The following is a 26,702-nucleotide window of genomic DNA, read 5'->3' as shown; positions in this document are numbered from 1 at the left end:
GCTGGTGAACGAGGGGTGGAAAGGTTTACAAAATTCAAGGTTCGGTTCATATCACGGTTTCTGGGTTACAGTTTTTCTGTTCGGTATGGAACGTTTTTGGTAAAGCAGGGGATGACACAAGGGCCTATAAAAACTGTCTATATATTGTGGCGACCATATTGTAGTTGCTTTGTTCCAGCAAAGGATCATGGGAGGGTTCTAGAGCCTCGATTGGCTGACCCTGCCAGGCCCTGATAGACCTGAGGCTGTATGAGGGCTGCAGGCGGACAGGGCAGCCCGCTATCCTGCAGGGCCTGTTCGATAGAAGGTGGTCCGCGACCACACCCGAGAGGGGTTTGGCAGAGGGGGTTCACCACAATTTTTAAGAGGGCGCCCCCGAACATTGAAATAGTAGCGCTGCGCCTAACCTCTTTAAGTAGGGCTGTCACGAATGCTGGCAGTGGAAGGAAAAGAAAAGGATCACCTATTTACAATTCATTTTATAGTGCATCTCTTAAATTTTAAGTACACAATTGGATGGTTAGCGACATAGGATAAAAATGGGTGGAACCAAATTTGTCGCCACAAATTGTCCTTCGAGCCTGGGAAGTTTCACTGGGTACTGTAATTATGGCGCCACTCGTTTCCTGGACCAAATGAACGGAACAATTCATAGAGATCGGGCCTACAAGCCCCGAACCAGGAATAGCGAACACAACGGTTCGGCTTTTGACTTGAGACATTCTATTTTCCAAGTCTCATCGGTCCCAGACTCAATAGGGAATGTGAAGTTTATGTCACACTGTGATGAAGATCTATGGTGAACGCACACATGTTTAGAGGTTACTCTGTTGGCCTGTAAATCAATGATATCTTCCTGCAATATACAAGCCTGCGGTTTCAGGAGGTGTACCTAAGACTAATATATTTGACCCTTTTTTTCTTCTTTATTATAGGTTACTTTAAATACTACTTGAAAAGGTTGATTCCTCCCAAATACTTGCAAAAATGGCAGCTCCCGCAATTGCTGGAATTAAGAATAGCACTCCTTCGGTTCCACTAGATGGTGGCCGCTTTTTACTTAACTTAACATCCCCTATACCTCATAAAGGAATTACCATGATATGTTGTTTTTGTACATTTAAGTAAAGGCAATATAATACTCTGCAGTTTCAGTGCCAAAGTATAAAACGATGTATGAATCAATCAGACATATGTGCTTGTGTGTCTTTATTGGGAAAAGGAAGGTGGGGTTCAGGGCAGGGGACGATGTGGGGGTTGTCTCTATTCAGCAGCATCCATTCCGGTGGTGTGGATCCAGCTGTCACGGTTTTCTGCGGACATCCAAGGCTAGAGGCCACTGTCACAATGACATTATTATTGTGTGCTTACTTATAATGTATAAAATGACTACCTTGAGGGGAAGCTCTTTCTCTCTTCATCTCTCTTCATCTCTCTCTCTCTCTCTCTCTCTCTCTCTCTCTCTCTCTCTCTCTCTCTCTCTCTCTCTCTCTCTCTCTCTCTCTCTCTCTCTCTCTCTCTCTCTCTCTCTCTCTCTCTCTCTCTGCAACATCAGTCACAGACAGAAGACCAATCAGGGACACAAGGGGAGTAACCCAACCCGCACCTGATCTCCACTTGATGATGTCACTAAACTCCTCGTTAGCTCCGCCCTCTGTGATGACGTTCTAGACGCCGCCGTAAGACATCTAGTGACAGGCAGGGGCAGCCAAGGAACAGCTCAGGACCACAACTGAGCTGAAGTTAGGTCTACATGCATAGATAGTTAGTGCCACCTACATGCCGTCTGGTAACATCGTAACCAATGAAAAGCAATTCTCTCAAAATACTGATCTTCCACACTAACCCTAACCTTGCCTATTCAATAACAAAACGTAAAGTAAGAAAATATCAATTGCATTATAATTCTGCATTTCTATTTTATTTATGTTTTCAAGTCACAGTCTTTCCTCATCCTCTCTGGCTCCATCCCAGTTTCCCCAGTCCTGAATTCTGCATGGTTGCCAGGCTGAGGGTTTCTCCCACAGGACGGATGTGATGCTGGTTCCTCTGTACGTTTTATCGCTCACCAGCGCGTCGTTTGACCGGCCACACAGTTGGTCTGTGCAAATGCCAAGTGCCCTCACACTGTAAGGTAGACAGGTTGGATGGCTACGGCGTGGTTCTGATCAAGTCAATCGGTTAGTGCGAAGGTGCTCTTTGGTATAACAAAAACATAGTAACTTAAAAGATAAGCTGACCAAGGCACTCTTCTTAAAGTTAAAAAGCTTTAATAAATAGGCTAATTCATAATAGAATAAAAAAGTTGCCAACATGTTGCCCACACACTGTGTATAAAGACTCTGTCAGGAAGATCACTGGCATGTTGTGGGCAGCTGCTGTAATGGGGTTTGTTTGCAACCCATTTAGTTTGATTGTTGTTGATCACAATCCACACCATCAGAGGCTGAAAGGAGGTCTCTGGAGGGCAGGTGTGTGTGTGGGTGTCTGGACATGAGTCGCTGAGAGTGGGAGCTGTCAAGTCCCTCGTTAGAAGTGTTCCTCAATCACCGTACCACTCTCTATTGGTCCTCTCTCCATCAGATTTGAAGGCCGACTCAGCCTTACCATTTCTTTGTTAGCCGACTAGCATCGGTCAGCTCCATCTATTAGATGCCAAAGAGGTTTTGTGAACTGGAGAGACGCAGAAGAGAAGCAGTGCTGGGGTGGTTTATTCTCAATACACGTGTAATGGAGGGACAACAGAACTTTTTGGCTTCTCTTCCAAATCTTCCCAAAGAAGTAATATTCTTTACATAAAATAAGGCTGATACTCTTTCTATAAAATATGTCCCAATTGTATGAAATGGTATGTTGACGACATTAATTGTTCGAAGTCCATTCGAGAAGGTATGACAATCGAGCCAAGAGATGGGGTGGGTGCCATTGTCAGGGATAACGGGGTAAGTTACACCATTTCGGCTGAACTGGTGTCTGCAGCGATTGGTGTTGGTAGAGGCTGGGGCGTCTGCCAACTCATCCAGAGCAGTAATCCACCATGAAGAAGTAATGAGGCTAGTCTAAGGTGAACAGGGCCTGAATGGCTTTTGCTAAAAAAAGTCTTGGAGCAAAGCTCATTGATAAAAACTCTGGGAGGGAAAGAGCACAGGGATTATAGTAGTGAGGCCATTCAGCTCTGGCTCACATTTAGAATCCCTTTTATTATTTTTATTATTTATAATTTTTTCTTTTGGAATAGCACAACATTCATCCACACAATTTTCCCCAAAACAGTGTACCGTGAATGGAGCCTCAGGGTTTTGTGCCCGGAGGGTTCACTGAACTGTCTCTGTGTGTGTGATTTTTTGTTTGTGTGTGTGCGTACGTGTATGTGTGTGCGAGAGAGAATTTGTGTGTGTGTGTGTGTGTGTGTGTGTGTGTGTGTGTGTGTGTGTGTGTGTGTGTGTGTGTGTGTGTGTGTGTGTGTGTGTGTGTCAGTGTGTGTGACTTTGCAGTTCTTCCTCCAACATGACAACACCAGAGGTTATCTTAAATCATTCAGAAGCTTTGACACAGCAGCAGACGTCCACACAGGTCGGCCCGCCATCAGTGTCGTCAGGCATTACTAGGTGCAACTGTCGTCGGTTCTTCATGATTTTCAGACGTAGAAAGGTGAAGAGCTGCTGAAGACCCTGCTCTTCAGCAGTGCTGCTCTTACTGCCCCACTGATGATGACCTGTGATAAAGCATCAGATGCAAAACTGGGCTGCTGTCACCTGACGATAAAGCAAAAAAAAAAAAATATTAATAAATAAACTGTATTTATTTTGTCCAGCTTTGTCACGATTCTCTATCAGTTATTTTGATCAGAATATATATTTTTTCAAATGGTGGCTTAAGTTTTGTAGCTTTCATATGGAGATTGTATGAAGACCTCATTCACATTTTTTGCCGCTCCTGATATTAGTCTATATATTAAACACATAATAATATATTAATATATGCCTTTATATTATCAATGCTGAGCGTGTTCTACCAGCAGGTGGAGCTGAGTGGCCTCTTCTTAGGGCAGCAGCGGTCACGCAAGCCTCCAGACACAAACAAGCAGCTGTGGTCTGCCTCAGGTCAGACATGGGCTTCAGCATGGAGACACGGTCGTCTAACAACTGCATGACCTTCTGATCAGGCAGAGGAGCATGTTAAGCATCGCCTAAATGCCCGGCATCACCATTGGGATTTTCAATGCATCCCTGGATTAAATTGATTTTAATAGGCGGCATACTGCAAGACCACCTTGTAGATAACCACGTAGAGTCTTTGCACCATGTGACCTAACACAACCGCCACCCTACATGCAGCTACAGGACATGTTATTCGTAGTTTTCTGCATTGTGCACTTTTAACGCATCGATACCTATTCGTAATTCAAAAATGTTTTGTTTCATTTTACATTTTAGTTTTCTTTTAATTTTCATTTAGCAGAAACCTTTATTGGAGTCGTAACTCTGTTAGAATCAATGCTTTTCCATGGAACAAATAACTATAACTTTGGAGTAGGCTATTAAACAGGGTCAGAACAAAACATCATTAACACAAAAGGAAAGTACGTATGTTCAAATAGCAATTGTTTTCAACCCATTTTCCTATATACCGCTCTTAAAATAGGCTACAGGTAATTAAATATGTTAAATATAATGAGTCAATTTGATAATATATGAATTATAATATACGTGTTTTATATATATTGTGATATACATACACAGCTAATTAGCTATTTAAAATAATAAGTAATTAGTATATAATAAGTGAAAGTGATTCCTCGGTAAAAGTCCCCTATTTCTACTGTTTTCCATCGGGAATCCTAACTCCGGCGCTCAGGTCCGCGGTCACGTGACGCCCGCCGCGCCATGTTTCCATCCGCACGTCAGAAGTTTGCAGTCTCACAGAAGGAAGGAAAGCTAAGGAAAGCGAGGAAAACAGGGCAACACGGACTAACTTTTGGAAGCAACTCCTCCTTTGCGTTGCCGTGTTCGCCCTTGAACGGAAACAACTGGCTGTTGGGTCTGCAAACTAAAGCCTCCCGTGTGCTCTCGGGGCATAAGACTTCTTTTTCACAAGGAAAAAAAGCCCATACTGCAGCTTTTGTTAAATTGTTATTGCGAACGGTGCATGGCGCTTTCTGAGCATAGATAGTGGCTCCACACTCACGTCAAAGAATGCCTTAACGTCCTTGGATTAAGCCACTGTTGTTATTTTTGGGAGGCACTGTTGTTATAAGGGCTACATCACTACAACTTTGTATTTTGGAGTTTATTTTAACCCAACTCGCCCCGTTCCGTGGAGGAAGTGAAGGTGAGTGAGACTCCAGGCAAGGATCGATCAGACCTACTGAGTTCCCTCGATAGATGATCTATACATTACAAATGAAGGCTCACAGTGTATAGGTTGCTGTGTGTTGATTTACGATTAAACTGTAGATAAACTAAGATTTACATCTAGGAAAGGGCCTCCCTTAAGAAATAATGAACAGAAAGTCAGTAAGCGATACTTATACTTATGGTAATTGTACACTTGAACGATAACTTAATCCCATTCCGAATGACAGGATCAACTGGCTGCAAATTGTCATTGTTCTGTATTAAACATGTTGCTAATAATCCTGAAGATGTTGAAAAGAGAAGTATATAGATTAAACAAACTGCTACTAAACAAAACAGCCTGCTTTGACCGGGCTGGGTTTCAGGAAACTTTCTGGTGGGGAACTGAAAATGATAGAAGGCCTGACGTTGGACAATTAAAACCTAGTTTAAATATGTTGCCATCATCGCTTACACTGATGAGCTCTTTGTAACTGTCGATTACACTACAAGTTGATTATTAACAAGAAGAAAATAACCAAAGCATAACACAATATTATGTGATGTATGTATGTATACATGAATGTATGTTTGCCTCACAATTAAATAACACTTGGTCCTTAGGCCAGCAATATCCATAAGGTCACCCCCTCTGCCAGATTTGTATTGCTCAGTGGGGGGGCTACCTACATTACACATAGTGATAGAACATAATGCCATGTCGCGTATAGACAAAGAGAGAATACAATCATGACTAACTCCTTTGCCATTGTTTCTTTTAGATATCTGGGGACCAGTGGATTGTAACAAAAACCTGTGGATCGTATCACATTGGTGGATTATTTCGCTACCATGGCATCACCTGGTGTCATCACAGAGGGCGGAGCTAACGAGGAGTTTAGTGACATCATCAAGTGGAGATCAGGTGCGGGTTGGGTTACTCCCCTTGTGTCCCTGATTGGTCTTCTGTCTGTGACTGATGTTAGAGAGAGAGAGAGAGAGAGAGAGAGAGAGAGAGAGAGAGAGAGAGAGAGAGAGAGAGAGAGAGAGAGAGAGAGAGAGAGAGAGAGAGAGAGAGAGAGAGAGAGAGAGAGAGAGAGAGAGAGAGAGAGAGAGAGAGAGAGAGAGAGAGAGAGAGAGAGAGAGAGAGAGAGAGAGAGAGAGAGAGAGAGAGACTACCAGGCAGGATAGAGGGGGAAGCCCAGGCTCTTTAGTGGCCCCTGAACATGACAACTTTCCCAGGAGGAACGACAAAAAATAGGGGAAGCTGGAGTCTGGCTGCCGATCCCATCAGAGGGAGAAAAAAAAATCCCTTTCCTTGTGTGTTTTTTAAGAAGCAGAACATTACATTTGTTTGCCTAATGTATTATGGACGCCACCGAATCAGAAGCAGCTGAGCGATTTCCTTCCTGAGTGCTTGTCTGCGTTGAGGCTCAAACCAACATGGTCAAATAGGAGCAGTGTGCGTGAGGCTAATCAGCTGGTGTGTGGGTCGTAGGTCGCCAATGCATTGGTTTGGGTTAGGCAGGACTAGGCTGCCACTATGGTCGACCTCCCTGCCCCACCTAAACCCCAATCCAACCCTTCTCTTGGCTACACGCACACCTCAAAGCTTTTGGTTTTCCAAGAACCTCCGCTTTTCTCTTCAACCCAGCCTCGGGTCGCCTGGAGATTCCGGGGGCAGTGAATCGAACCGTTTTTGTTCGTAATTTACAACACTTGTCACTAAACCACATAGCTTTTTCTTACAAGGATTCTCGTCACCTAGCAACCCCTTTTAAAAAAAGTAGTGTTTACTTTTATTGCTCAAGGAGGGAAATGTACCACATTGCTTAGTTCGGTGCAGTAACTAGAACAAAAAAATACCTAGGAAAAACAGCAGACATGGCTGGAATGGCTAAATGAAGGGCTTAGACATGGTCTTCTGCTGATCAAGTAGTTCAGTGCCTCAGCGTGTGTGTGTGTGTGTGTGTGTGTGTATGTGTGTGTGTGTTGTGGATCTGTGCGTGTGTGTGTGTGTCGGATGTGTGCGTGTGTGAACTGGACCTGTTTGTATGTGTACTGAAAGTGTGAAGGTGGTTGAAATGTGTTCGTTTTTCCCTTATTTGGTGTGTGTGTGTGTGTGTGTGTGTGTGTGTGTGAGAGAGAGAACTCTGGTCATGAATCAGCTAACCTCAACAATCATTAACTCTGGAAGCTGCGGTGGACGTGACACTAGACTGGAACCCACAAGAAAATCTCCAGAAAGATGACTTATTCGTCAGCGAGCTTATCCTCATAGCTGGTTAGGTGTGTATGTGTGTGTGTGTGTGTGTGTGTGAGGTATACACACATGTTGTTAAGGTGATACAGGCCCTTGGTGATTGGTCAGCGCTGCAAAGAAGGCTGAGAAAGTGTTTGTCTTTGGTGGCCGTTGCTGTGACTGGTGAGGGAGGAGGGGGGGGCCATGGTGTGGTGGTGACAGGGAGCTGGGAGCAGGTGGAAGGATGTTTTTACAGCTGAAAGCTGTCGTGGGGGGCAGGGTGGAGCGGGGGTCGGTGTGTAGCTTTATGAGATCCTGATCACACGAATGCACGCATACAAACGTGCTCGTACAGTGGAAGTTTCACTTTTCAGCAAACATACACATTTGGCGCGTGAATGTTCGTCACATTATTTGCCCCCATTGATGGAGGTCACCTTTGTCACTTAATCTTCCTCCACTCCGCTATACTACAATGCATTGCACACATCAGCCATGTTTTTCCAAGTGATCAGAAGCTGGCTTGTCATGTCATTCCATTGGGATAACCAGTTCCTGTCTTTGAAATAACTAGTTATATTCATGGTGGTAAATCCCAGCCTTCGGGGATATTTCCCAACAATGTTTTGCTCCCAGATGGTTGGGGTCGTTTATTCACCTGTCCTGCCCTTGGACCCTCTCTCCACCCCAAATAGAGGCAAAGGTAGCTGGCTGTGTGTGTGTGTGTGTGTGTGTGTGTGTGTGTGTGTGTGTGTGTGTGTGTGTGTGTGTGTGTGTGTGTGTGTGTGTGTGTGTGTGTGTGTGTGTGTGTGTGTGTGTGTGTGTGTGTGTGTGTGTGTGTGTCATTTGAGAACAGGCGGCATGGGAAAAAATGTAAAGCACACACAGTCAGTCTGCATCTCTGGTTACCTGACCTGCCCTGGCTGTGTTGTCTCTCTGTCTTTCGGTCTCCTTGTCTCTCCGTCTTTGTAAGTGCTTGTCTGAATGTTCCCCTGTTTACTATTTAGTTAGTCTAATTATTTTAGCATTGGTTGGGTTGGGTGTCAAGGGCTATTGTTATTTTTATTCCACCTTATTTTCCATAGCTATCTCTTCCTATACCAAACCATGGCAAAGAATTTGGCATGTATTAGTGAAGTGCACAATTACTTTTATGCTTAAAATATTGTATCCTTTTTGGAATATTATTATTTATTATGAAAAGGGAATGGGTAAAAAAACGCTGGCATTAATCGCTCAAGGTGAACAACTGGGACAACAACCCAAAGTTGGTACACATATAGAAACCACACATAAGCAGGTTTGCACAAAAAGTAAGGCACCACTTTGGCCACAAGGGGCGCTATAAATGATAGTCAAAGATGTTCAATCAGCCCCTTGTCCCATTTGACAAAATCTAAATAAACTTAGTATATGGGCCTTATTTCACATCCTGATTATTTCTTCCCAAATGAATCATGAGTTCTGTATAGATTTTTCCTGTACATTAAAAGTATTTTCCTTTTGCTCACAAACCTTGATCCTAAATGACAGAGAGTAAACAAATGCAAATGCAACAAGAACCATTCAATCAAAAGTCAGCTTCAAGTGGCCCAGGGAATTGAAACTTGGCATGTTTGCGAATAAGCTTTGCTAGCATATACATGTTGGCATACTCATAACAATTTGGCTATATGAGGAGTCGACTCATGCAACCACACCTACTTCCTTTTGAAAAATGCAGATTTGACACGTCTTAGCTGTATTCTATTCTCCTCGGTTTTTAGTAATTGTCTAAATGTCCCCCCTTTTCATTTGTTGAATTAATTCATCATTTTATTTTAGTCCTAGATTTTATTAAACGCGACTTCAATATGGATAATGGGAAAACAACACACACCTCTTCCTATATTTAGTTCTAGATACCAGTGTCACTATTTAATTTCTGGTCTAAACATTTTCCTGAAAAAACCCACTTTAGCATTTACAACATTTTCTTTTCAATGGGTGTTGGCAGAGCTCCAGATCCACCCATCCACACCCTTTCAAAAACATGGGCATGACCCAGAAAACCAAGAAGTGTAAAGGCCCACATGGAACCTTGTGGTGCCCGGAGGACATGTCATCACCCTGGGGTGATGACATGTTCTCCGGGCACCACAAGGGTGCGGTGCCCGTCCCACCTAAATGACTCCCCGGGGTGCGTGGGATGCCTTGTCGCCACCCTTGGCCTTGGTACACTGCAGGCCACGTTACTCCTAGGCTGGGAGAGAGGGCCTGGCGGGAGTCGTTTGTATGTCGCAACTCTCGTAGAATGTCAGCCTGTTCAGAGAATGCTCTATTTTTTGTTCCTTGTTTTTGGGGTGGGGTGTTGCTGGTTATGGTTTCTGAGAAAACGGGTACCACATGGGGTAATTTACAGCTTTCATTGAGGTTTTCAATCTGAGTTGTATGCGTTTGATAACATTGGGAAAACAGGATTGTCAATTGATTGTCACTGACCAAAAGTGTGCGTGTGTGTGTGTGTGTGTGTGTGTGTGTGTGTGTGTGTGTGTGTGTGTGTGTGTGTGTGTGTGTGTGTGTGTGTGTGTGTGTGTGTGTGTGTGTGTGTGTGTGTGTGTGTGTGCTGCGCGCCTCACTGACTTTTTCATGGGTGGGGTGTGCCTCCTCTGCCCGGAGCTGATGGAGTCCTGGGAGGTGGTGCTGGAAAGGGGAGTTCTACGGCAGGCTGGAATTGTAGGGGAGAAACCATTTCCCTGTGGTCAGTGTTTGTGTGTGTGACTTGGATTCCTTGGCTTATAGTTAGCTGTGGGTGTGTGTGCGTAAGTATGTGTGCCAACACACACGACACTTTAACTTGGAAGGCATCAGCAGAAAATGATCAGCCTTCTATACAAGCCTCCCGTTTAATTCCAATTGAAGTGAGTATATGTATTTATGTGTCCAGGGAAAGTTGTTACTACCTATCGCCTGTGACCTATTTAATGCGGTTAAAGTGACTGAAAACGGGCTCTCGCTCTCTCCCCACTTTCTGCCGATAGTAAGCCTCCAACTACCCCACCCGTGGCTCACTGAGGAGAGCTTCATTCCACCTTCTGACTCTTTGCACGACACAAGCGGCTTTGCTAAAACAAAAACAGCTCCATTCCCCAAGCGCAGATTAACCCTTGAAATCTCCTGCGGCATTCCTTTGGTCCACTCCATGGTTCGCCGCCAATTGGCCCCATAATCAGATCTCCTATAGTTTGGGTTACGCGTTTTTCAGAAGCTTGTGCCTGTTACCAAAGCGGATGTGTTTTGCTACTATGCGGCGCGATGGGTCAATGAAAACAACTGCAGCAGTGCATTTATTGTGGTTTTTCAAGACTCCTTCAATCCTTCCATTATAGGGCTGTGGAATACTTATATTTGCCATTAATTACTTTTTAATTACATTTCTGGCCGGCGCAAGTACTTTCGTTGGCCTGCAAGTACTCACTTGTGTCGTTTGTGTGTGTGTGTGTGTGTGTGTGTGTGTGTGTGTGTGTGTGTGTGTGTGTGTGTGTGTGTGTGTGTGTGTGTGTGTGTGTGTGTGTGTGTGTGTGTGTGTGTGTGTGTGTGTGAGAGAGACTGCAAGAGAGGCAACACTGCATCAGGCAGACAGAGTGAGAGACACACAAACCTAAGAGGACACGGGAGAGTACGAGAGACCCATACAGGCAGAGAAGACAAACGGAGGCGGATGGAAGCGCAGAAAGAGAGATGAGGGAGGAAGACATGCAGGTTCTGGAGGAGCGAGGGAGTAAGAGAGAGAGACCTAGGCAATTATCCAGAGACCTACATGGAGAGGGTGAGAGATGGAGAGACAAAGAGGGTGAGGGAGAGATGTGGGGAGAGTGGATGCCTAAAGCAGCGACGGGTGGAAACTTGAGTCGCGTCCTCTGGTTCCTCCAGCTGCCTCCAACCCTTCTTCACTCCTCTCTCTGCTCTGGGGGCAGTACAGTAGGCTGCAAGGGTGCATGCATTTCATTCTCTGGGAATCGCTGGTTAATCTGGGTTAAGGGTTTGACCCGAGCCGGGCCGGACTTCCTGCCACCTCGACCGCAACAAGGAGAAGAATGAAAACAAAACGCGTAGAGACAGCGCAACAACAACCTCTTTCTCTCGCTTATCCATTGGGCTGCTTCCCTCTTTTCTATTCTTTCTTTTACCTTTCCCTCCCTCTTTTTCCCGTAGATCCTTTGATGTTCCTCCCTTTCTCTCTCGCTCCTGCATTTTTCCTCTCCCCAACATCACTTCCTCCCACTCCCTTATTAATTTCACTTTATTATTGGCTTTATTTTGGACATATCTGCAGTTGGTTGGTTGTTTCAGGCTCACACACACACACACACACACACACACACACACACACACACACACACACACACACACACACACACACACACACACACACACACACACACACACACACACACACACACACACACACACACACACACACAGAGACCACATTACTCCACACCACACACTCACACATTGCATACCACCTGTTACTTGGTGAGCCAATTGGTGTTTCCCTTGTCCCCTTTCTCGCCCCCCTGCTAAGAGTCTCCAGAGGAAGTGTGTGTGTGTGTGTGTGTGTGACAGAGATGTCACTGGAGTCATGCCAGCCCACAGCAGCCCAAGTAAACAAACCCAGCGTGCTCAGCAAACGTTTTCTAACCTCCACTTCCTCTTCTCTATACCCCCCCTCTCTCTTTTTCTCTCTTACCGTCACCTCCACCACTCTCTTCTCTTCCGCTTCCGTATTAGCTGCTGTCTTTCTTGATTCTTCTTTATTTTTCATGTTATTAGCGAAAATAGCAGCATTCTAGCATTGTCATGAATGCCAGTAAATGGCTGCCCTGGAAGAAGCGTGCCCTTTTCAAGAGGAAAGGAAGGCAGGCTTGTGGTCCACTGATGGGTGAGTGTTTCAAATTCAACCCATAGTGTTTGACGAAGATGTCTTATGCAATGGCAGGCAAAAGCCAACATTTGCGAATCAAGGCGTATGTTTTCTTTAATTTGTTTAGGCTAGGGTTACTTGAAAGATCCAACACACTGCTCTAGAACTAATGTTCATGTTACAGTACCTCTTTCTCTGCTGCTCACATTTGAGCTGAACAGATGTAAGTGACCTTCCTGCATTCTTGGATTCGTCTTGCTTTTCCATCCCTGTGCTCTTATTATTTCTCATTTTCACCTTCAGTTGCTTCCTTTTACATTACTTGAAACCCTGCTTACCGCTAATGCTAGGATGCCATTTCAAACCAATTCAGTTTCTCTCTCTCTCTCTCTTTTTTTTTTTGAGTACTCCAAAAACACTAGTCTGCTCATGGTGCGAGTCTTCTCTCGACCCTAAAGTCGTCTGTTTCCTTGTGTCAAATTTAAAACTTGATGATGTAATTCTGGTTATTATAAGGCCCTAGAGTGCAGCACTCCTTCTGAGTCACATTCATAATTGGCCGATACAACTGCACTGACAAGGGGAGCACTTCAGCCGAGAGTGGAGTATCTTGGTTTCGTTTTTCTATTCATGTTCCCGTTGTCCCTGACAATCCTCAATGGCACACTGCTCCGCGGTTCATACTTCACAGGACTGCCGGTTCAGCGTATTTTTTTAACTTAATTTTTGCTTATTTTGTTCCCTTTCGACTCGAAATCCTATTCTTTCTTGCCTTCCCTTGTGTGGCCAAATGTGGAAAAAAAAAAGAAAATGTGCTTCCTGCTAGCTACGAGTCACTGATGGGGTCAGTGATGGGATTCTTTCACATGTTGTCGTTTTCTTTATGCACCAATGCTGTTTAGCAGTTCGGACAGCAGAATGTCAACACAATCTCAGACTCAGGAAGTGTGTGTGGGGGTTTAATTATGCAGGTTAAAGCGAGGACATGCGCCTTCCCCTCCACTTGAACTCCTCCTAAACGCTGAGTGTGGAGCGTTGTTTCTGGGCAGGCGTGCGTACGTGAACCTTCTCCGGGTCTGTTTTGGGTTGCTGCCTCACGCCTTGCTCAGGGGCCTTGGCTCCTCTGGCTTTATATCTGATCCTCGGGAGGACAGTGTTGTGTCTTAGTGCCGTCTGTACATATTTGTGGTGTGTGTGTGTGTGTGTCTGTCTGTGTTTGGCAGTAAGATGGAGGCAAGGTCCTCTATATTATCTATTTCTCTGTCTTTTTTTCTCTGTCTCGTCTGTTTTCTCTTTCCATCGTGGGAGGCCCTTCTTCCTTCTATGCCTGCTGCATGCTGGGATGGTGCTGAACAAAGTGTGTTTGTGTGCCTGAGGACCACCTCCTCCTCCTCCTCCTGGCCCACAATGCATTCCGACTTCCCACCTCTGTCCTGTCCTGTTCTGACCCCCCCCCCCCCCCCCCATCCCCTCACTTTCCTTCTCTCCTTGACGTTGACTGGAGGAGTCTCTCTGTCTCTGTCTCTCTCTCTCTGTCCCTCTGTCTCTCTGTCTCTGTCTCTCTCTCTCTCTCTCTCTCTCTCTCTCTCTCTCTCTCTCTCTCTCTCTCTCTCTGGAATTCTTGAGAAGCTGACTGACAGTGACTCAGAAGCACAAGGGAGGGCGAGAGGCACTCACTCTGAAGGGAGTAGGAATGTGAGAGACTACAGCTGATTTTCTTTTGGGATCTTCTCGTCCGACTCCTCGCGGTTCCTTTCCTCTTTGGCGCGGCGTGGGCAGAGATGGCAGAGCGTGGATTGATTCTCCGAGGTAGGGACATCACAGAGGCGCTGCTGAACACAGCACAGAGCTTGTAGGAGCTGGGAGGGGTGGGGGGGGGGATGCTAGGGCCCGGTTGTGTCACAGAGATTTGGTTGTCTCGGGTCGCAGATGAAGATGTGCAGGATCTTTAATTTGGTTTGTGGTGTTCTGTAACATACCGATTTGTATTATAATGATGTAGCTAAATACAAAGTGAGGAGACTCGAGTTCAGGGGCGGTTGTTTAATACCGGATTCTTTTTTTTTTTTATGTAAAAAAACGTAATGCTACAAGGTTTCTTTAGATTTGTAGAAATTATAGCCGAAGACATTAGTAAAGGTTACCTGTAGCTTGCATACACAGAAATCGTTGCTGCAGCGGAACAGGATTGTAAATATCAAAGCCACACATTTGACAGTTGAAACGCTACTTGAAGAACACGGATTGAAAAAGTTGTAAACTAAAGCTGTAAACTACACAAAATGAAGCTTCATATTGTTTGTCCTGCAGACACAATGTTTGCTTTAAAAAAAAGAAAAACTCAATGTACCAAGATGATACACAGCGTCCAGGCCGTGCAGTTGATCTTTTGTCATTTGTATTTGAACCAAACCCCCCCCCGGGCCTCTGACACTCATTCACAATTACACTGTTATACACACACACCCTTCCACTACAATTACAGTAACACACACAGCGCCAACCCTGGCTAGCCAGGCCTGGCTTCACACAGGGCCATTCAAAGAGCTCAGTGTGGATATCAGTTAATCTGCCCCAACGCAGCCATGCTTTTTTCCTACAAATTCCCCCAAAACCCGGGCTCCGAGGACGCGTTGTCAACGGGGCTTCTCGCGCCGGGGCAAGCTCGGGCAAGTGACCGCACGAGCCATAGCAGGCAGGAATGCCAGAGGAATTACGGGAATTCTGTGCGTCCCGCGTGGCACCACAGGAGTTGAACCGGGTGCCCCGGCGATGGGGAGCGAATACGTGTCGTGTGGCTGACGTGTCGCCGCGTGCAAGGAGCAAGCTATTGTGTGTGAATGGTCTGCAGGAGGGATAGTGACAAAGGGTTTTGTGTGTGTGTGTGTGTGTGTGTGTGTGTGTGTGTGTGTGTGTGTGTGTGTGTGTGTGTGTGTGTGTGTGTGTGTGTGTGTGTGTGTGTGTGTGTGTGTGTGTGTGTGTGTGTGTGTGTGTGTGTGTGTGCGCGCGCGCGAAGAGACTGCACTGACAGACAGCACTGCGAACAGCTGCTACTGCTCCGCAGTTCGACCAACAGACAGAGCTTACACACCAACGTTAGCTGCTGGGAACCGTCAACTTGAGCTTCTCAGTTCAGGAAACTCCTCGGTATGCTTCACGTCGGGGAGTTTACAAACCTCTTGACCGCGCATTTAAAAAAAAAAAAAAAAACAGCGCTTCCCCAGCGATATGAACACAAAACATCCTACGCTCCGTCGGGCCGCTGTGGTCAACGCGGTAGACGGTTGGGTTTGGGGTCAACACTGTTTGTTCCAAAACGACACCACCAGCGCTGATGTTTACTTGTCTCACACACACACACACACACACCTTCGCACACACACAATCTGTGTGGTCACCGTCTGTCCCCCCACCTGTGAGCCTGTGGAGGGTAGAGTTGTGTGTGGGAAACACTGTCCTGGTCTGGTTTAACGGGGTCGTATACATTTACACACCACCATCCCTGCACTCCAGGCAAAAGTTCCTTTTTTAATGGCTTATTTTTATTTTCTGCTGGAATCTTCCCTTTCCCTTCCTTGTTCTAAGTTTGGGGTTTTCGTGGGGGCTGCCAAAACACACACCGCCTCCATTGCGTCATGAGGCTGCTAGGAGTGTGTCGGGTTTTTGAGGGAGGAACGGACATTCAGAAGTCTGAAGTCATGGAAAATGTGGACAATGGATGAGGGCCATTCAAATAACATGCAGGAAAATGAATGGAGAATACAGTCTCATCTTTAGCTGTGTCGGCCCAAAATCAATAAAGGTAGGGTAGGCAATTCCTTACGAAGAATATAATCTGTTAAAATTCTCTATCCCAACAGAAATCCATAATTCAAATTGCCAGTCTTATTTCTAACTCGGTTGGAGGAAGTCATGAAGGGGTTAGTGGTATTTATCGTTTTTTCTCCAAATCTCACTTTCTCTTGCTGGTTTCTCCAAATTGCCTACCCTGTCTTTATGGCAAATTCCTAGTTTATTTGACTTCTAACTGCAAATATCCTGAAGCCCTGATGATCTACATGGTGCGATTTGTTTGTTTGTGAGTCTATTTGCATTGCCGTGCATATCAGCATGTTGCTGATGGTGGGCGGCTGATAAAGTGTGTGTGCGTGTGCGTGTGCGTGTGCGAGAGAGAGACCAGCTGTCGAACTTCCTGTTTGACCTAACCCGTCCTCTCTGAGCGCAAGCCCCTCACTCAGGACCTGGTCAGTGCAAATAGCAGACTCTCCCTGCTGTTGCTAGGGTTACTGAATATATGCATATGCTTCGGTGTGCGTGCATGTCAGCGGGTACTTGTGTGTGTGTGTGTGTGTGTGAACACGTGCATTGTGTTGCTTTTCGCTTGAACTATGTGGGCACATGGGGACTTTTGCGTGTAGTTTCTTCTTTTCTTTTAATATAAAGGCTGAAATGCTTTGATGAACTTCTGGCTCGGCTTGGCTCTCCTCTCTGTAATTGCAGGCCCCCTCCGACCAGACAGGATATCAAGTATATGACCATGCATCCCATAAAGGTCTTGTTTGGCTGTTTCTCAAAGTTAATAATTACTTCCCATTTCCTGTGTATGAGCTTGGGAGAGTTATTCACAGAACCACTTTGTTCACACCATTGGTCTGGGAATTCTTTTGGTCTATTTTACTTTTTTTTTTTTTTATTGTAGTTTATTGCTTTTTTTTCTAAGCTATTTTAATATGAACAGGTGATTGATTTAATTGGCTAGTTTTAGCAACGCATACCCAATACTGCACCCTTTTTAACCAAGCAATAGGATGTTGTTGAATAATGCATTTGCGTTCATAGTCGTTTGCTGAACATGCATCTTTATGGACTATTTATTTATAAGAAATAATTATACAAATATAACTGAACTTATCACATTCAGTTTAAGGACATTTATCAAAACCCACAAACAACCGACCGCAGAATCATTCATCCTATGGCAGTGGCAGGGTTTAGAAATTAGGAAGCCTTTTATAGCTTTTTAATGAGGTTTATAATAGACTTTTCAATAGGACTACCAGTATTAAAAAACAAAATGAGGGGAATAGGCCTAGTGGATGGGGTTGCCGTTACAAATCCACCCTCCATCCTCCACCCTCCAAGCCTTCATCGCTACAGCTAATGCCTATATCCAAAGCACTGCTCTTTTGATCCATGTGCCAGTAAGGCATTCTTGTGCTGGGGAGAAGATGGAGCAGCCAGGCTGGGGGGGGGCAGATGGCGGGCTGGGCTGGATCAGGGATGAATCGGGTTCATTGTCTCACAGAGGTGGCAGGTTGATGAGCCCAGGAGACCTAAAGCCCACCGGCAACCTTGTGTGTGTGTGTGTGTGTGTGTGTGTGTCTCTTTCCCTCCCTTTTGCTTGCTCGCTCGCTCTTGTTCTCGCTCGCTCGCTCTCTCACTCTCGCTCTCTCTGAGAAAGACTGTAAGGGCCGCAGGCACCTGCTCGAGGTTATCCTCATCAAAGGGAAGTTTATATCCTGTTGAAAGATCACCAGTAATGGCCTTCTCTTTTTATGTTGCGGGCAGTTCTTCATTCTTGTTTTTAATGTCCTCTCTGACTCTGTCTCTCCGTTGAGACATGTCTTGGTCATGGTCCAACTGCTGTGTATCGGCTGACATGAGTAACTATGGGGAGGGGGCAGGGGCCCGCCCTGTCCCCTGGCTTGGCCCCCAACCTCTGTATGAGCAGCAACAATCATTTTAAAAACGACCCGGGCCCTGCACACCTGCATGTGCTGTTTAGATGCTCTCCAGCTGTTGTAGAGAGTTCTGAGTCGTGAAAGCCTGGTGAACTCCTCCAAGGCTGGGTTAGAGGAGGTGCAGGACTTGTACCGCGGCAGAGTGTGGCTGTTTGTGTGGAGGACCCCGGTCAGAGGCATCATATTTACGGTTTTAGATCTACTTTTAAGTGTTGTTTTAGGGGTTTTCAACCCCCTCCCGTAGATCTATTATCTGACTGCTGCTCCTCTCTCCCCTCCTCCTCCCCCTCTCACCATCAGCCTGGCTGCATTCTTGTTTTTACACCCCTGCTTTCTCAGCCAGGAGAGAGAGAGTGACACACCCACACACACACACACACACACACACACAGCGCTCCTCAAACGCACACACACACACACACACACACACACACACACACACACACACACACACACACACACACACACACACACACACACACACACACACACACACACACACACACACACACACACACACACACACACACACACACACACACACACACACGCACACACACACACACAGCGCTCCTCAAACACACACACACACACACACACACACACACACACAGCGCTCCTCAAACACACACACACACATACACACACACACACACACACACACACACACACACACACACACACACACACACACACACACACACACACACACACACAGCGCTCCTAAAACACCTCAGACAAAGACGATGATGACCTACAGGGCTGGTGATCATAACCCTTGACCTTGTGTTCTGGCCATGGGGCTTTGCACAGAGATTGGTTGCAAAACAGTGGGTTGGTTACCCCAGACTCTGATTTATGTACACACACACACACACACTTTGACCCTTGTCGATGGCCTTTTATTTTTCCCAGTTCAGGGTCATCATTATCAACCACATATTTCAACAAGTTCAGAGAAACTATATTTTTTGTTTTTGGAGTGTTAAGCAGTGGTATTTCCTCAGCCATAACTCCACATCAAGGCCCCAGGCTGCTATGTAGCTCCTTCCATTTAAGGTTATGGTGGTTAGCGTCGGAAGGCTTGGCTTGATGGCTGCTCTTTAAAGTATTTTCCTCTGAATGGTCTCCCATAAATCTCCTATAAACAAAATGCATGAAAAAATAAATTGCAACTACATCTAGTATAAATGCAAATGAAACATTTTATTTCCTTAACGTTGTGCCATTTGAAATCAGCCGTAAATACAGTCCTGTTGTCTCATTATACGTTTTTTGCCTGCTGTATGTGACCATGTATTTGACTTTTAATTTTTATTACATGCCAAACCAATACGAGCTGATGGTTTCTGAGAATCATGATTATAAAAATGTACGATGCATCTGTGTGCAGTTGTGATCAAGTACACAACGCCTTTTTCCTCCAATCTGGTGTGACTCAGAAAGAATACATTTGCATTGCATTCTGTTCTGTAAAGAAACTCAGTGGAATAAAGGAATAGGCAAGGGCAGTTCTTCCATGGGCCTATGTTTACTCTGTGACATTAGCCCAGAGCCCTGTAGCAACCACAGCCTCACCCCTGACCCGGCTGTTTGCCAGTCAACATCAGTTTACAAGAGCACGAGATGCTGGTGGAGAACACCAAATAATTTAGGCTACAAGGATTGATCTGAGGGCTGTGCAAGAAAACCTTTTTCAAATCCCTTCTTTGAAAGCTGTAGCAGTTGTGATAGTTTATCTTTCAGATGCTCCAAACACATAAGACTTTGTCCTCATTCTAACCTCCAAGACTCTTAATGTCCTTTCTTTTTTTGATGTGCACCACTGACCATTTTAAGGTAATACTTTGGGACAAATACCAAAGCCTGAGTGGGTTCAGTCAAAATGACAAGTCTGAAATGGATTGTCCAAGCTTTGGGCTCGTCCACGTGTTGATGTTGTTCGTCGCGGTCTCAAATATTCAGAGGATATTTAGTTTATCTGCACTTTTCCTGTATGCTTCCATTGTATACTAATCCTTTTTCCTTTTCTTTGTTTTTTATCTTTTTTTTTTACAGATGAGCATGATTCTGTACAGAAGAAAACTTTCACCAAATGGCTGAATGCACAGTTCGCCAAGGTAATGTAAAATCCCACAAAAATACTCTACTCTCAACCAGAGGAATAATTTGTCAGTAAAACAAACAAACATAGAAGCAGGCTACCACAACCTAACGCATACAAATGGGAATGGCTTGTTTTCATTTGAGGTTATAGTTGAGAGGGCTATTTTAGTCTGACCTTAAGTTTTGTTTATTGTGTTTGTAAGAGCTGTTCCCCCTTGAGATCACAGCTGTGGTGCCTGACCCTGTCTTCCCAGGCTTTGGAAGATATTCACGAGATAGGATGCGTTCTTAAGTAGCATTTTTTTTTTTCAATTAGTTATAGTTATTACCATTATTTTTTATTTTCGCCATCAAAATTGGTTTTACAATATGATAATGATTAGGATTTTACTTAGTATAGTATATTTGTAATATTTTGATGTTTGAAACAATTTGTGTTTCCAATTTGCACTTGTACACCTTGGTACACCTTCCTTGATGACGTAATCGTTTATGAGGGTTGTTGATGTATTTTGGAGGCAGGTTAAACAATATGGTGTCCTGTTAGGTTAATGGCTGTGGTATGGGGGCCTCTTTGAGATGGGGATTAAGTTGAAGATGAGATCATAAAGTTTAGATGTGGAAGACGCACGCTATCAACCCTGTGGTTGTGTCCACAGGCTGGGAAGACGCCAATCAAAGACATGTTCTCCGACCTGAGAGATGGACGGAAGCTTCTGGACCTGCTGGAGGGACTCACAGGCACTGCCCTGGTCAGTGTGTGTGTGTGTGTGTGTGTGTGGACATTTGTGTGTGTCAAGATTCTATGGGTTGAGGCCTTTATTACTTACTTAGTGTGTTGTTGCTGCATATGAATCATGTAATATTTGAACAGAATACACACACACACACACACACACACACACACACACACACACACACACACACACACACACACACACACACACACACACACACACACACACACACACACACACACACACACACACACACACACACACACACACACACACACACACCGGCTGCCGTGGGCTGGTTGTCAGCAGGGCTCTGCGTTGGCAGCCTGGCGCAGGGTAAATCTGCCCTTCTTTCCATGAGCACAATGACTGCCGCTGACAGTGTAATGGTGTAGGATAAGTGCACGGTGAGACGGGGCGCGCCGTGGTTAACACGTTCTGAACAATGTCTTGCATAACATAATTGAACTCTTCATTCAGATTATAATAATTACGGTTAATATTAGTACCTACATTCACAAGGATTGCTTATCCAAAGCGATGGACGTGTCGGAATCCTTCAGCCTGGAGCTCCCGGTTCTCCCGGTTCTCTGACTAGTGCTTGAAGTCTGACCCGCTGACCCAACCTCGCTCTTTCTCTTTCCTTCTCTTGTCTTTTCTTCAGACCAAAGAGCGAGGGTCCACCCGGGTACATGCCCTCAACAACGTCAACAAAGTGCTCCAGGTCTTGCATCAGAGCAACGTGAGTAACCCAATCCGTCCCGTGGTCACACCCTGGGGGCGGGGTTTTGTTTGGTTCTTCTCCGCCTCCCCCTCTGACCCCTGACCCTGACTCGGGAGCCGAAGGAGCCACACCACATCCGTGGCCACGCAGCCTTCCGGATCTGGTGTCGTTTCATGTGTGTGTGTGTGTGTCATCCTCCATGCCTGATCCCCAGAGGACACCAGCTTACCTCACTTGACCCCGGCCCCCCCTCCCCAACACACAGAGACTCAGACACAGACACAAACGCACTCTCTTCCCCAAGAGTGAATAAGAAACCAGAAGCAGTCGGAGCCATAACAGAGCTGAGGCCGTGGTCTGGTCGCTTAACGTTGTCCTCGTCTTGTCTCCTCCACAATGAGAACTGCGTGTGGGTGGGCGTGTCTGGCTGTAAACTCAGCCTTATGGCGAGGCTGGGAGGTGTTGATGCACATCCAAAGTGTGTTCGTCATTACCCCAGCTATTCAGTGCGGTAGTCTGAGCCAACCACCACCCATTCTCTTTCCATACAACGGCCAATCTTCCCGCCTCAGTAGCGGCAGGAGAGAGCGTTGTGGCAGAGATAGGAGGCGTGCCCATGGGGAGAGCTGCGGGGGGGGGGGGGGGGGGGGGGCAAAGATTCCATGCGTGTGTGTTCAAAAATGGATAACCTCTCGCAGCCATGATGGCAGCCAGACACCAACGCTGCGGCATATCTGGCCTTGTTGACATGACATGGGGAGGGAGGGAGAGGCGGGCCGGGCGGGGTCGGTATCCACGCGGCGGCCGTAGCGCCGCACTGAACCCGGTGGACATTCAAGGACGGGATAGGCTTTGAGAGAGCTCTTCTGCAGGGTCGTCGTGGGCCGCAGCCGGTTCTTAAAGGGGACATATTATACCAGCAGGTGTGCGTGTCATTAGCCGTTACAAGGTAGATCTTCAAAACGGCTTCTAACGGCTAATCACAATCACACCTGGTGGTGTAAGACGTCACCTTTTAAAGAAAGCTTCTGCCGGCGTGACGTGTGCTAGCCACAGGGATGTGCTCCATCTGTGTTTTCGTGACTGTCTGGCTGCTGGCGTTTTTGCCTGTGCATTCCTGAGTGGGGGGAAAGGGAGAGCTCAATAATTGTAGCTGGGAGGGGTCAGCGAGAGGAGGGTCACTCTGCACTGCGAGCATGCACTTGACCCACTCATATCCGACCCGCTCTCCCCTTTCATCCCCTCCACAGTATTTACATGTAATCACTGCATACTTGGCTGTGCGTCACACGGTTAGGTATAACACACACACACACACACACACACACACTCACACTCACACTCACACACACCTAATTATAATAATGAGGATGATAATAAGCACTTGGGCTGTAGCCAATCAAAGGAAATCTTGGTTGGGGTAAAATCAGCCAACTCTGCAGCCAATCGATTGGTCGAAAAAAAGTACTGTGATGAATATGCCAGTTAACTCTAGATAAATGTGATCGGCCACAGTGTACTCCCCACCAGCCTCCTAGCCTAAGGTTGCTAGTTTGATCCAATGCTCCTCCTGGAGTGTCGAGGTGCCCCTGAGTGTCGAGGTGCCCCTGAGCAAGGCACCATTACAAGGCTGTCGCCTTGTATGGTTGACACCGCCTTCGGTGTGTGAATATGTCCATGAATGGGTGAATATTAGGCAATATGGTAAAGTGCTTTGAGTGGCCACTGGTGCTATATAAATGCTGTCCATTTACCATTTATTTATAGCACCACTCTATATTTCAGACCCTTCATCACTGAAAAATCGGTCTGCATTTGTTCCTCCTGTCTGCGAAAATGAGGAGTCAGGACGAGCTTTTTACTTATGAAAGGAACAGTGATTGTCTGAACAATGGGAGTTTGGTCGAACAAGTGCAAAGACCGACCAATCCATCACCGGCCGGAACTTGTCAGCCCTAATACGCAGTGTGTCTGATGGTATGCGTATGTTCAGGAGGAGCGAGCGAGAGGGGGAAGGTTGCGGCAATGCAAGGCTGTTATTATGAGTCTTATTATGTTCAGTTGAACCTGAACTCATCCACGCATTTTTCTTTTTTTTCTTCTTTTTACCATCATAAACCGTGTGTGTGTGTAAGTGTTTGTGTTATGTATAAAATTTGGGTGGAAGCTTATTTGATTCAATTCAATCCAATTTTATTTGTATAGCCCTTAATCAACGGTCAATTCTCAAAGGTCTTAAAAGGCCAAATATTTATTTAATATTTATGACACTTATCCTAAGAATAATTATGGTTCTCCCTTTTGCCTTCTCTCTTCCTTTATTGTGTGTGTGTGTGTGTGTGTGTGTGTGTGTGTGTGTGTGTGTGTGTGTGTGTGTGTGTGTGTGTGTGTGTGTGTGTGTGTGTGTGTGTGTGTGTGTGTGTGTGTGTGTGTGTGTGTGTGTTTTTGTGTGTGTGTGTGTGTGTTTTTGTGTGTGTGCACCTCAGGTGGACCTGGTCAACATCGGTGGGACGGACATAGTGGATGGAAACCGTAAGCTGACCCTGGGCCTCATCTGGAGTATTATCCTCCACTGGCAGGTGAGCACACACAGTCACAAAGCCCCTGTGGACGCGTTCCTGTGGGCACCACGCATACCTTCACCTTACAGCCTCTGAAGGAGCTTACCTGCTGGAGTGCTTTGACAAATGGTGACGCAGGTTTCCTGGGCGGCGAAAAGACATACTGTTTTCCCGTCTTTATACTGTTTCCCACATCCGGCTTATGTTTCGTGTGCGTGTATTTTTTGTTTTGTGTGTGTGTGTTGCCTTCTCTACCTTTTATGTTCCCTCTGTTGATCTGACCATCTGCGTGTGTGTGTGTGTGTGTGTGTGTGTGTGTGTGTGTGTGTGTGTGTGTGTGTGTGTGTGTGTGTGTGTGTGTGTGTGTGTGTGTGTGTGTGTGTGTGTGTGTGGGCTCGCAGGTGAAAGACATCATGAAGGACATCATGTCCAACCTGCAGCAGACCAACAGTGAGAAGATCCTGCTGAGCTGGGTGCGCCAGTGCAGCGCCGCGCGCGCCGACGTCAACGTGCTCAACTTCACCACCAGCTGGGCCGACGGCCTGGCCTTCAACGCCATCCTGCACCGCTTCAGGTCCGGGCTGGGGGCCGGGGTGGTAGGGGGAGATGGGGCTGGGGGCCGGTTTGTTTTTGACCTTAGTGGGGTTGGGGTGTTGGGGTCTCTGGGATGTGGTTCTGTAATGCGAGGACAAGGAGCTTCGAGTTGGGTGTGCACGACGTGCATCAATGCGTGGTCAATTCCAATCGCAGTTTACACATTTGTGCAAACATTTTTATTGCTCCATTTTAATTTAATTTCATTCGGATCTGATGTGGCTGTTTGCTTTTATCGCTATTATCCAGAGCAACTTGCATTCAGCACAATGGACATTAGGGTAGTTGTTAGACTGTAGTGCATCAGGATGCCAATGGTACAGACCAAGTCATTGTCAGATAAGTGCAGGCACATATAGCATGTTGTTTTGTTATGGGGGGGAGGGTTCAGTTTGAGTGTAAACCTTTTTATCTAACAATAGGTCAGCTATCAGTTTATCCCAGGCCTTAATTAAAGGTTGCTACATTGGATATGCCGCACTTTTACTGTGAGGAATGCCACTCATCATAATTAACTGGGTGAATCATCCATACCCTGATACTGGATACATTGTCTAGAGTCCTTTATCTAACTGGAGGCCAATTGTTTTAAGAGCATATCTTTTTTCAAGTTCCCCTTGTCCTGTTCTTATTTGTGCAAAAGACACATTCAGTGTTTTACTGATTGTCTGTTAAGTCTTCTTCAGGAATGTTTCGTGCTGTACCGGACATATGTCATGACGCACTAATCTAAAACCTACTTTGATAGCCCTAGCCGGGAGTGAAAAGGGATACAGGGTCATTCACTATACATAAAGATAAAACATCACTTTCGCTCCCTCTTATCCACTTCCACAATTCTCAAGTCCTTTTTATTTTGTATGGCCTTTAAACGCATTTACAGCCTCAAAAGGCTACACATTATAAGACACCCCCAAACACTAAGACTTAAAATGGATAAACAAGAAGGAAAGACTCTGAGCAGGAACACAGAAGAGGGATCCAGCCTCACATGGATGGAAGGAGGGCCATAGCAAAGGTGCCGAATTGGCTGAGAAGTACCCTGATAAAAAAAGTAGCTCTTATTTTAAGACTTTGTTGGACACATGACTGCACAAGTCGATTGCAGCCACAACTAATTGCAGCTGTTGCAGTCGGATCACTCTACGGCTCTAAAGTTGGATACACACACAGGTTCTCTATCGCATGAACGCATAGAGAATGCTGTGGGAGACGAAGGTGTGGAATGCAGCAAAAGTCACTGGTTTGTGTGAGTGTGTGTGTGTGTGTGTGTGTGTGTGTGTGTGTGTGTGTGTGTGTGCGTGCCAAGAGAGCCTGGAATACACTGCTGTGTTTCTGGGGAAAGGTCACGTTAGCCATTGAAAGGGTCGGTGCGTACGCGGGATGTGTGTGTGTGTGTGTATACACAGACTGACCCAACCCTGTTTCTCATGTCAAGTGTTTGTGAGAGAGCTTGTGTGTGCGTGTCTGTGTGTGTGTGAGAGAGCATGTGTGAGAGCATGTGGGCCTGTGTTGTGTGTGTATATTATGCTTCATATGAAGGCGCTGTTGCAGGACGAGAGTCAAGGTTCTGTGACCCCTTGTACACACACACACACACACACACACACACACACACACACACACACACACACACACACACACACACACACACACACACACACACACACACACACACACACACACACACACATGCGTGCCGTTGTATCGCTCAAGACTCACCCCACACTCCTCTGGGCACATCCAGGGCCGCCG

At 45.9% G+C, this 26,702-nt stretch overlaps 1 protein-coding gene across 1 annotated transcript in view; it reads left to right on the top strand.

The window, feature by feature from the left end:
• The first annotated feature begins 11,034 nt into the window (after positions 1-11,034).
• The window catches only part of utrn (utrophin), a 159,392-nt gene continuing 143,724 nt past the window's right edge, over positions 11,035-26,702 (top strand). The window contains 6 exon segments of the mRNA XM_060042427.1: positions 11,035-12,502; positions 20,284-20,345; positions 20,991-21,083; positions 21,733-21,810; positions 24,279-24,371; positions 24,755-24,927. Of these exon segments, the coding sequence (XP_059898410.1) occupies positions 12,421-12,502; positions 20,284-20,345; positions 20,991-21,083; positions 21,733-21,810; positions 24,279-24,371; positions 24,755-24,927 (581 nt within the window). The 5' untranslated portion in view covers positions 11,035-12,420.

Source organism: Gadus macrocephalus, chromosome 21 (assembly GCF_031168955.1).
Source record: "Gadus macrocephalus chromosome 21, ASM3116895v1".
Lineage (NCBI taxonomy): Eukaryota > Metazoa > Chordata > Actinopteri > Gadiformes > Gadidae > Gadus > Gadus macrocephalus.
Note: the sequence above shows the minus strand (reverse complement) of the source record. Positions and strands in the feature narration are given on the sequence as shown.